The following is a 12,413-nucleotide window of genomic DNA, read 5'->3' as shown; positions in this document are numbered from 1 at the left end:
TTTGTTTTTGTTGTTGTTGCTATTGTTGTTTTCAGGTGTAGCAGTTTCGATTACACAGGGATGTGAATTTCTTTGGGTCTACCTCTGCGAGATTTGCTGAACTTCTTGAAAGTGTGGGTTTCTGTCTTTTGCTAAATGTGAGGACTGTACAGCCATTTTTTTTTTTCAAATAACTTTTTTCAGTGACTTCTATCTTTATTCTAGAATTTCAGTGACCCGGCTGTTACACTTTTTGCTATGATTCTATGGGTTCCTGAGTTTCTTTCTTTCTTTTCTTTCTCTCTTCCACTTTTTTTCTTTCTGTTTTTAGATTCGATACTTTTTATTGATGTGTACTCAAGTTCGCCGGGTTTCCCCTATTCTTTCCATTCTACATTTAAGTGTATTCGGAGAGTTTTTCTTTTTTTTTTTTAATTTAGGTTATTGTTTTTACAGTTCTAAAATTTCCATTTGGTTCTTCTTCATATCGTCTATTTTTTCGCCAGTACCGTCTATATTCATCTTTTTCAATGTAATTCTTGGAGCATGTTGGTAAAAGCTGCTCAGAATCTTTATTGGATAATTCTCACATCCGTATCATCTTGGCGTTCATGTCTATGACTGTTTTCTTCTGTGTGAGCGTGGGTTTTCCTGTTTCTTCGGATGCCAGGTAGTTTTGGTTGTGTCCTGGATATATTGGCTCTTAGGTTTTTAGACTCTGGGTCTTGTTTAAATCCTCTGAAAATTGTTGATATTTTAGTTTTATCACTCAATCCAGTTGGATTCAGGCTAAAAGTTTCTACCACCTTCTGCACATTTTGTTTCTAATGTCAGCTCTGTAGTCGAAATACGACTTTGCAGTAATAGCTGGGTCTGTCCCATGAGTGCACATCGCAGTGGCCGGGGTGGGACCTGGTGTGTGCTATCCAGTTCCATTCTTATAGTCTGTGCTGTCCATGAGGGTCACGTCCACACACATGAGGCTCAGACATGAGTGTAGAGCATGGAGTCGTTTCCCCAAATGACCTCCCTCTTCCCTCTCCGGATCCTCGAAACGTTTTTGGCTTCCTAGGACTCTACATTTTATCCACCAGCCAGAAAGCTGATGCTTTTCTTACGCTGTTCACGTGCTTCTGTGACTGAACCCGCTTTTGGTGCCAAGTGGAAAGAGGACACATGGAGAGAAATAAATCCACAGGGGTCGGGGTGTCCCACCTCCTGGGACCAGAGAAGAGGTTTCCCTCTCCCGGGGGGCTGGGCATCTCTCTCTGTCTGTGTGTGGCTGCCCACTTCTGGGCTCCAGGCTGCCTCGAACTCACCACTTCTCTGGTGGGACTTTGAATTCTGGTCTTCTTCCTCACTCCACCTGCTCCTGGTTGCTTTTCAGAGGCGTCAGACAGCTGCTGCACGCATCCCATCCGGCATTTACAATGGCGTTGAGTGACAGAGACAGGGTGAGGCATGTCGGATTCCATCTTACCAGAATCAGAACCCCACGCCCACTTTGTTTTATTGTGGGAAAATACTCATAAAATAGAACTGACCATCTTAGCTGGTTTATAAAGTCTACAATTTGGGGGTATTAAATACATTCACGACATCGCGTGACCATTACTGTTCAGTTTGAAGACTTTTTCATTAACCCAAATGGAAACTCCAGACCCAGGAAGAAATTCGCACCCATTTCTCCCCCATTGTTTCTCATTTCCCCTCCCTTAAATCCCTTGGCGACTACTAATCTTTATAGATTTGCCCTCTTTTATTTTTGAACAGTCTGTAGAGATATAATTTACATGCCATAAAGTCAACTATTTTAGTGTATAATTTAGTCTGTGTGTGTGTGTGTGTGTGTGTGCGCGCGCGTGCGCGCGCGCATGTGTGTGTGTGTTGTATAGTACTCATTTCCTTTTTAATATTTTGGAATATTTCCTCCCAGCCTTTTCCTCTTTCTTTTATCTTTGTTTCTTCTACTTAATGATCTGTCTCACTGTATTTTAAAAACAAAATAGGAATCATAACATTTGTGCACCTCTGTAGCTTCTTTTCTTAAAAAACTAAATAGTGCCTTTTGGGCATTTCTCAGCTCTATTTTTCAAAACCATGGTGCTAAATGCTGCATGTTATGCCATCATATCAGCGTCCTATAATTTATTTTAAATGTTCCCATTATTACACATTGTCATGTTTACAGTGTTTTTCTTTCATAAAGAATGCTGCAGTTAATTGACATGTAACTAAACATATATGTGTATTCTGCTTATTTTCTTAGGAGCTATTCTTAGAAGTGATATTTCTAGGTTAAAAGGCACATGGCAAAGCACAGATTTATAGATTTGGGGCTCTGGCATCTCCTAAATAAAGATTCCTGTTTTTGTCTTAGAGAAAGTAAAATAGAAACTTTCAGTGAAAAATATATAAAATATACATCAAAAGTCAGTTCCAAAACCTTCTTATCCTTTAGTAAAAGTTTCAAAAACTTGCAATATACAGTCAGATGCTAGGAGTCAGAGATTGCTCCATTCATTAAAAAAATAAATAGATAAATAACAGAACTACACAGGATAGATTATGGAAGTGGACCTAAATTTCTTTTTGGCTGAGCTGTTTGAGTCGAAGGGAGAGTCAGCCAGTCCCAGAGAGGTGGAGTGACCCGTGTCCCAGTTTGCTTTCTCGGTTCCACTGCACATATACTGTCCCCGGCATAATCGTTAAACCCCGCCCACTCCTGTAACTCACGTATGTCCGCTCCTGTTTGGACAATAGATTATATGGTCACTCTAAAGAAGCATCCTTGATTTTTAAGAAGCACATCTTGGTAGGACGAGGACAAGCGGTGCATGACATATATATCCCTAGTCTCTCCTTTTTGAGCTTTTAGAGACCACCAACTGATCAGGATTTCTATCCCTGATAGAAGCTCTGACCTCAGAATTCACCTCTACACAGTCCTATGAGAACTTACGACCACCTTTTTGGAACTGGATGGTAAAATGTAACCTTAACATCGAAGAAGACACTACGCGATGCCCAGTGACTGTTCCCAACCATCTCTAGTGGACCGTCAAGAACGAATACTTGCTCTTGTGAGGGCAAGGGGGATTTCACGCCAAGATTTTGGACCTCTCTCCTCATCCCCCTTCAAGACTCTAGCTCATCCTAATTGTGTTTCTGGATCACACAGTTGAAATACCAAATGAAGCTTAGGTATCCTAAAGAAAATTAAACAAATTATTTAGTCCTAAAGAAAAAAAAAATTGCATACATAATTAATTAATTCTGGATCTGCTTTAAGCTGAGTGATTAGAAGCTACTTTCCTTTTTCTTTCATGTTGTTTTTATGTGGAACTTTCTGATTCCCCCCCCCCTTTTCTTTTTCTTTGTAGGTTTCAAGACAACAGATGAATTGTGAAAGAGAGCAGCTAAGGGTAGGTGAACCGCTTGTAAAATACTTCCTGGTTTTCGTTTCTGTGTGATAAGCGAAAATTTCCTTGTCTCTCCCAAGACACAGGGTTCTAAACAACGGGCTTCATCTTAAGACTGGTAGAGTTGAAAATATTTATCCCAGCTAATTTAGTATTGATTGAGCTGGTAAATACAGTATATCTTCTTTTGAAGTGCCATTATAGTAGATATGGATTTTTTGATTTAGATTCAGCAATAAATACTTCTCTTCTGGAATTTGTTTGACAACATTGTACTCTTTTTATGTACAACATGAGGTCTAAGTAATAACAAAGGTCAAAAGGATGTCTTGCTGCCTTCTTAATGTGAATACCAGGTTGTTTGCTGAGTGGCTGAAATGTTCCCTCGCTGTTAACTGGAGTAGGTGAACCACTAATATGTCAAGGCATTTTCTAGGAGAATGCAAGTCCTCCGCAGACCTTTTAGTTTCTGTGGCATTTGTGATGCAGGAGGGGAGAGGAGGTTAACGCTCAAATGTGATTTGCCCTCTTAAAAATGAAACTCAGTGCTCAAGCATCCTAGATGCAAAACGTGTTCCCTGGATGAGGAGAGAGTGGTTTGCTTATAATGGAGCTCAGTGACACTACTGCCTTCCCGGTGTCATGGTTGACATCCTTCTTGGCATGGGTATGGGATTTTAAGAAATAGCGGGATGAGTTTTCCCCCTACACTTGTATATTTTTTTTTTAAATGCATTCATGTTATGGATGGATGAGTTTGAAGTCATAATTGGCCTATCTTTAATGTCACTGATGGAAGTTGGCAGTTTTTACTGGACGATGTGCCTTATAGTCATGTTTTCACATTACTATAAAAACTAGACGAATCTGTTGCTTTAAAATCATAGTAGTGCGTTTTGGGGTTGGGCGACCATTGTGCTCAAAGGTATCTAATAAATCAGAAAAATGAATTAAATAATTTTAATGCTACTTGTAACTTTTCAGAGAATTCACTTAATGCTGGTCTTAAGATGATGATGATTTAGAGGTATTTCCATTTTACAATTGCTGTTGGCATCAGGTTTGTTAAATCCTTATGTAAAGCAAACACCAGTATCCAATTGCATGGAACCGAGAAAGTGATTTGATGGTTTCTTCTTTTTTTTATGCATATTTATTTTATGCGGTCTCCCAGCATGGTCTGTTAACCTCTCATCTCTACCCACTTCAGTCCTAAGTACCTGTGTCTACATTAGTTGTGACTCCTTCATGAAACAGCCTTCAAGGTGGTTTAAGCTTTCCTGAGCTCTCTTATTGCTTTTCCCCCTGCAGTCTGAATTACTGGTTCATCCTAGTAAATAATGTATTGCAACTTCAGATTTCTCTTCCTGTGTGGATGGGGACGGTGGCCAGAACTAGGTCAGAGCTAGATAAAGAGGAATGTGTGTGCGCTTTTGTCTCTGGGAGTCCCTGATAAATTCATCAGCATTAAGATGATATCACAATCTCTGTTGCAAATGAGACTTGTGTGGCAAATTAAGGACACGTTTGGGGGGTTTGTTATTTCGCACCGATGAGGACCCTGGCCACGGGGGTGGGATTTAGGAATAAGGATGGCGCCCTTCCCACGCTGTGAAATGAATCCAAGCCGTGGTCTGGCACAACCGGTCATAGAGTTGAGTCCGAAGTGTGACCTCAGAAGCTCCCTCTAAGACCACCTCTGGTGTCATGAACTGGTGCTTTGTTGGTCATTGCCGTTGCAGTCTCTGTGGTTACATTTTAAACTAATCAAGGTTTTGGATCGATAGCACATTTACATCAATGGAATACAGACTGATGGGGTTCAAAATTTAAATGATACCAAAGGGAGTACAGTGGAGTTTTCACTTCCTGCCCATCTGACTCGTAAGCCTCCTGAGAGACACCAGTGCTGTTATCCGCTATCTTGCCTTCACCACCTTCTCCGGGCATATTTTGTCTCCTCCTTTCCCATCCTCTGTCTCTCTCTTTGATCTCCCTCCTTTTCTGTCTTGTGTGTATACGCACCCCTGTTCTACCTGAAAAGAAAACTTTCTTGATTAAGGTGATTTTTTTCTTAAGGAGATTTTTTTTGTTTGTTTTTTGTTGTTTTTTGTTTTTTGTTTTTTGTTTTTTGTTTTTTTTGGTTTTATTGGGGGGCGGAGGGGCAGTTGAAAGAAATTTGGTTCTGATATGAAATGCTAAGACCTGGCCACCTCGACGAAATACATTTTCTTTAATCGCATTATTATTATTATTTTTCTTAGAAAGAGAGTGAATGGGAGAAAAACAGATATCGGTTTAGTTACAGAAGATAATGCAGAAAGATACACGTGTTCGTGCATGTTTCGTGCATGTGGACACTGTAGGGTTTGGCACATCCAAGACCGGCTCCTTCTGCTCTCTCTCGTTTCCTCACAAATCCTAAACTAATTCTTCCAAAATGGACTCTGCGAGGTACTTGTTCTAGAAGATATTATAAAATCTAAAAAAAAAACAAACAAACTATGATTAATTAATTTTAGGAAATGCAAAGTTAGAGGAAGTCAAACTATTTTTTAAAAATGTAGGACTTCTCAGAGCCTTTATTGTGCACACGTGAAATATAGAGAAGTGGCTGTAATATACAAGTTTTTGCAGACTCATCTGATGATAGAACATCTTTGGATGCAGAGCGCACTCTGAGAAACATTTTTGAAAATTATATCTTTTTTTTTTTCCAGTTAGGATGCTAACGTCTATAAATTATAGAAAAGGCTTGATTCAGGAGATTTTTGGTAGCAGGGCAGTGGTTTGGAATTTTTCGTGCTTCTCTTGGCCTTTGTTTCCTCCTTCCAAAGTGAAGAAGAAGCATCACTTGCTCGCATGGCAAGTCTCATGAGGAGGAACCAGGCGGAGGAGGCTTTCCTCAGAGTCCTTGCATACTGTTGGAAGAAAATCATTCACGGAAGCCTTCTCTGCAATGTTCTCTTAGATCTCATTGGCCACTCTCCACGTCAGTCACTCTCACTGACCTGAGGTCTCAGTGATTGGCTCCAGCAGCCTTAATTCATCCCCCAGGACAGGAACATTACCACATGAACAAAAAGAGGATTTGCTTAAACTGGAGGAAGAGGTAAAGGGCTTTGCTGGAGCTGCTCAATAGGGTCTGCCACAGAAGGAGTCCACATGGGCCCTTTATGTCACTCACACCTTAGCTTCCTGTTGGCTCCTTCATTTGCCTCCTTTCATACCACATACGTGACCGTGGGAAATCCATGGAAAGCCTCAGTTAGTGCCCGAACCCTGGCTGTGGAATTTAAAATAGATGCTTTCTCTGCCAGTTTCATCTCCCACAGGTCACATCTCCTCATCCTGGCCTTTTTACCCAGCTTGGCACTCCCTTGGTCTTTGGCTTATGCTCTTTGCAATCACCCGTGATGCAAAACTGGCTCATTCCCCCTCAGCATCAAGTGCTGACAGCAGACGTGAGACACCTCACCCAGGACGCAGTTCAGCCCCAAAGAGACCGCCCACAAGCTTCCTAGCCACGAGGTCATCAGCCAGTAACTCCTAATCATGAGTCACCCTTCTCAGAAGCTGCTGGGATGGCTCATGTCCTCAGTGATCAAACTACAGAACAGAAAACTTATTTATTCCTCCATCCCAAGTTGACTTAATCTAGAGTACACTTAGCCCTCTCCTTAGCTCACGTTTCAAATCGTTGCCGTGTTCTGCTGGGGAGATGGTCCAGACGGCCCGCCATGAAATCTGTCCATGAAGCACTCCTGACTCTGTGGTCTGTGTCTACTGGCTTGTGCCAGGGTCACTGCCAACAGGTGGGTGCCACCGCTTGTTGTGCAGTTGTCACAAGCCAGCCATCAACACCGACCTCTCCGTCACCTGGAAGTGACAAATGAACAAATAAACAAGTCAGAGAGAAATCGTATGACCTCAGTAGCCCTGGTCTCCCTCAGCAATCTACCCATTAGAAAGATGGTATACTTATAGGGCAAGGGATATTTTCCTCAAAGGATTGTTGATTGCATGGAATGACTTCCATAAAGCACTTCTAAACAACAACACACACACGTGCACATGCACACACACACACACACACACCACTCCCAATCATTAATGTTCACTGCTGTTAATATGGCAGTAGCCCGAATGTTCCTCCTCCACTAGGAAGAGGATATAGACATTCAGGGCATGTTGGTTCCCACCCAGCTCCTTGCATTCAAAACAATTCAAAAGGCAAGTTCTGTAGTGGATGCCATGGTGGTGTCTTCAGAAGAAACCTGCCTTGCACTCAGTTAAGCAAAGGATAAGGACCGATTCGGGCTAGCCTAAGCAGAAAAAGCGTGCAGTCAGGCCTCCCAAGGAGCTCGGAATTGGAAAGCTGTCAGAACACAGGCAATGCTTTCTCATCTCCTGTCTTTGTTTCTCCTCGTGAGTCCACTCTGGATTTTTCCTTTTGAAAAATGTACTCTCTACCCTTTCTATGCACCCGGCACCTTCCAGCTCCTGGGATTTATGCTGCATCAGTTCCCACAGATGTAGGAACTAACTAGTCATGCATCCTGATTCTGGATGCTGATTGGCTCTCCCTGGGTCAGTCGTTTACTCTGGTCCAATCAGCTGCATCCAGGGAAGTGGTTTAAATGAACCTAGTTGCCCAGGGCCAACCAAGGAAAGAGCCATTGCCCGCTGAGTAAATATCCCCAAGAATGTCCCCTCTGCTCTCCAAACTTGGAGATAGGAGCTGAGCAAAGAATCCTGGGTGTGCTCCACGCAGCTAGTCGCTCTGTATTTCCCAAAGTGTGAGACACCTACCCTGTGTGGTACTCACAGCTTTCAGTAGGTAAACATCAAGTCTGTAAGAAAGGCTGAATAACTGAGAAGGTTATTCCCTTTTCAGTTCTTTCTCAATTTTTTTTTTAATGTCAATGAGAAACTCTGTTTAAAGTAAAGTGCCTTTAACAAGTCTCTAACAACTTCTAAGCTCTCTTTTTAACTGAAAGGGAGTGTGCCTCAGGCTGAGAGCCTGCAGCAGCCAAAGCATCTATCTAGAGTTTTAAAACATTGTTTGCAAAATGCAGTATTTAAGAAAAAGAAGTCTGGAGCTAGGCCTCCTGGGATAAAAATCTAGACTCTGAGATTACCTGTGCTTGTTACTTAATTCTCTGTGCCTTGATTCCTCCTCTGTATAATGGAGATAAAGTTGTGTGTCTGAGTGTGTGTGTTGCAAACAAAGATTAAAATAATTAATGTATATGAGGTTCTTAGAAAAGTGGTATAGAAATTTCTTAATAATCAATCGTTCGATATTAATGGGTTTTTCCCATTAACTCTTATTTATGACTCCTGATACTCGTTTTCCATCACCAGTGGCAACACAAAGTTTCTTTGGGAAATACATCAATTTAGCTTAAAAACAAGTTGCTTTAAAGATAAGTATTAACTACATAGTGTTACAGATTGCCTGCAGTTATGGCAAAAATCGTGACATTGGAATACAAATGACTGAAGTTTTAGAAACACCAAAATTCTGGTGCCAGCCTTGTGAAAGATGTCGTAGAGCAGATCTGTGCTATCAATATTTAATTTGCCAGTTAGAAGCAAGTTTCTCCTTTCTGCTGGATGCAAGAGTGATAGAGATTGCAGCATGCAAATCACTAATGATCATCTTGGCTCAAACCCATTGCCTTCGTCCGGGCATCAGAGACTGAAACGTCCCAACTGCTTTGGAAGTGAGCTATCAGAACCGGAGACCCCTTTGCCCTGTCTCTCTTTCCCCCACCCTTCTAAAGCCCGGCCCTTCCTCCATGTTCTCAGCAGGGAAAGCAATGTAAAGCCCTGGTCCTTGGTGAGACCTCACGAGACTCATGTTTTGTGACTACAGTTTTAGAACGTCTTATTGTAGGAGCGCCTGCTTCCATTCTGTTATTTATTCAAGAAACAGTTCTGATCACGAACCATACATACGCCAGTCACCATGCTGGGTAATAGAGAGATGGTGGTATGCCAAAACCTACACAGTTCCTGTTCTCCTAGACCTTACAGGCTCGTGGAGAAGATATGCATTTGTCAAATAACCACGACGAAAAATTCTACCTGTGCAATCGATAAATACCTGAAATGAGAGTTGCTATGTAGGAGGATGCAGATGGAAGAAGCTTACCCAATCGGCCTCCACTTGTCAAACTTACCAGATTAACACATACTGTTGAGTGCCTTTCTGAACCGTATTGACAGATGCCCATGGCATCCTGTGAAGTGACTCTTTTGTACGACCTTACCTTTGTCCTCACCCACAGAGGTGTCTGCTTGGCGAGAGTCCGTCGTATTTATTTCCAGACCTGCTCCTGCCAGCTGCTCTTGTTGTTGTAATTACGTTATTTAGTGGAATATTATGGAAACTGATGAAAAATGAGTGCAATAAGAAAAAGAGCTGTTTCTATGAAAACCAAATTAATGGTTTGGAAGCATTCTATGAAAGCAAGCATCAAACATTATTTGGATTAGTTATGAGTGAGAGAGGATTATAAAATGTTAGTGTGGGGAAAAAAATATACTCTCAGAAATCTGAGAAGATTCTGCAGTTAAGATTCTTCAGATGTAGCTTGAAATTCTCAGTCTGCTTTAAATAAAACCAGAACTGATACTGTAGACTAAAGGTCAACAAACTTTTTCTGTAAGGGGCTGGATGATGGCTACTTTAGGCCACACAGGCCATATGGTCTCTCCTGCAACTATTCGATACTGCCATTGCAACACCAAAGCAGCCAAAGACAAAATAAATGAGCAAGACTGTGTTCCAATAAAACTTTATTTACAAGAACAGGCCATAATTGGCTGCACTCTACTGGGGTTTCTGAAATGCGAATGAGGTTTATATGGGAAGGATGGTGAGGGATTTCAGTCAGCAGAGAAATCATTGAAAGAAAAGGCCTTGGATTAACAACAAAGACCAACAATATCATGCACATGAACATATTTGACATTAAAACAAAAGAATTAAGATATTTCTGTGTCTCTTTAAAAATGATTCCTTGCTCTAAAGGGCTTCCACTGAACTACCTTCCCCCATTCCCAAGTGAGATGGCTTCCGACGTATAGATAGTTAATCCAAGGGCTTGAAATACAAAATAAAATTATGCTCCTTTTCACATGCCCACCTAATGACTCAGAACTCCATTAGTCTAGAATGGAAGAGCAAATTGACCCTTTTTCTCAGGATCCCCCAGCAAGGAATTTCTGGAAGTCCTCGACAAGGGCGACACTTTTCCCACACATACACATCTCAGCACTTGTCCTCTGCAGACTGCCATTCTGCTGATCCAGGAATCTGTCCTTTCTTAATGAATGCTAGTAACTTGCTGGTCGAGACTGTTCTGTCTTCAGCATGCGTGAACATCATCCTCCATTAACACCTGGAGTGTACTCAGCCCATGTCAGACTTCAGTGACGAGCACAGCCAGGCGGGATGCTCAGGACATAGCAGAAGCCCAGCAGTGCGGGGTGACTTAGAGAGAGGACCCTCAGGGCACAGGCCTCAGATCGCCACCAGAGTGTCCCTGTATAGCTTTTTGCAGGTTCCATGTATGTCTATGTGTGTTCACGCACAAGAAAAACAAACCACTTAAGTTTTGCTTTCATCTTATTTAACTAATGGTTGCATCCCAGTGATTTTCCCCAACCAAAGGGCGTTTATCCCAGAGTAATTAGCTCTCTACGTGTGGAAGCTGCAAAAACTCAGACCTCCAGAAACAGCTCCAAGGACGGCTTTTGCCGCCAAGATAAGAAACTCATAAAGACGTAAAAATGTTTTAAAAGAACACGGTCTTCACCAGACCTTCCATTTCACGCTCATCTGTACAGATCTCCTGTGCTCCCCAATGTTGGTGAGGCCATCAACTGGTGGGCGTGAAGGAGAGTGGGTTGAGAAACCAGCCAACTAGTTACAGATTTTAATGTTCCTGAATTACATAAAGAAGTGTCCAGGTTGGCCACCTCCCTAATCTCAGATGCTGAATCCTGTAACTTGCAGGCATGTTAATTAATTGTCTTCCTTTGAGTCTCGCCAGGCATTCTCACACTTCCTCTGGGGGAGGCTCCACCATTGTCCCAATGACGACACTTGGCCTCATGTTCATTCTCCCATCCCCTTCCTTTAATTTTCGCCCTGATCACAAAATCATCGTCCCCCATGTCCAGGGCGAATCTGTCCCATTTCTGGTTTTATCATTAAATCAGTACCATTCAGCTTCAAGCAAAACTGCTAATAATGCTGACATTTCGATTTGTCATAGCTGCTCCTCATGTCTGTGACCAATGCCTCAGCGAGGGCTTATCCTCCTGCTCTGTTCTTCTGAGATCTAAATACCAATCTGGGAAAGAAAGAAAGAAAAAAAAAAAAAGCCAATTTGATGGGAAAAGGAAATGGGGCAAGTTAGTTTCCTTTGCTTGGGGACAGGAGGAGGCAAGTGTCATGGTGATGGCAAGACCCGCCACCCTCATTCCTGGCCTGGCAGAACCCTTCTTCAGGCTGTGCATGTGTGCGGTTAAGTGGCGTGGGGCTACGGGCCACCTGCTTGCTTTTTGTTGGCAGCCAGAAAACCTTCCCACCCTGAGCTAGCCAGCACTCCATTGCCCTTTTAGGGTTAATTCTCTTCCCTCATGCGTTCAGCCTTTGGAGAGATGATCAATCAAGCCAAGGGCTCTAGATATGGCCAAGGCCGGCCAATGGGATACTCTGTCCCAAGACTTTGGACGTTGTCTTGGGCCTTTCCGGCTGCGGTAACAAAACACCACAGACTGGGTGGCTTGTAAACAATGGAAACGGTTTCTCGTGGTTCTGGAGGCTGGAATTCCGAGATCAGGGATGCATGCAGCATGGTCCTGAGGTTTCTCTTCCAGGTTGTAGGCTTCTCACTGCGTCCTGGCATGGTGGGAGGGCCCATGGAGCTCTGTGGGGGTCTCTCTTATAAGGGTAATTAACCCCATTCCTGAGGGCTCCACCCTCATGACCAC

The 12,413-nt window shown here is 42.6% G+C and overlaps 1 protein-coding gene across 25 annotated transcripts in view; it reads left to right on the top strand.

Annotated features, from left to right (window-relative positions):
- The window catches only part of RBFOX1 (RNA binding fox-1 homolog 1), a 1,358,182-nt gene that overhangs the window by 792,044 nt on the left and 553,725 nt on the right, over positions 1–12,413 (top strand). For all 25 annotated transcript variants that reach the window (XM_036226176.1, XM_036226155.1, XM_036226160.1 and 22 more), the window contains one exon: positions 3,363–3,404. In XM_036226176.1, the coding sequence (XP_036082069.1) occupies positions 3,378–3,404 (27 nt within the window). In that variant the 5' untranslated portion in view covers positions 3,363–3,377. The remainder of the gene's footprint in view (positions 1–3,362; positions 3,405–12,413) is intronic.

The sequence above is a fragment of the Rousettus aegyptiacus genome, unplaced genomic scaffold (assembly GCF_014176215.1).
Source record: "Rousettus aegyptiacus isolate mRouAeg1 unplaced genomic scaffold, mRouAeg1.p scaffold_m13_p_8, whole genome shotgun sequence".
Classification (NCBI taxonomy): Eukaryota; Metazoa; Chordata; class Mammalia; order Chiroptera; family Pteropodidae; genus Rousettus; species Rousettus aegyptiacus.
Note: the sequence above shows the minus strand (reverse complement) of the source record. Positions and strands in the feature narration are given on the sequence as shown.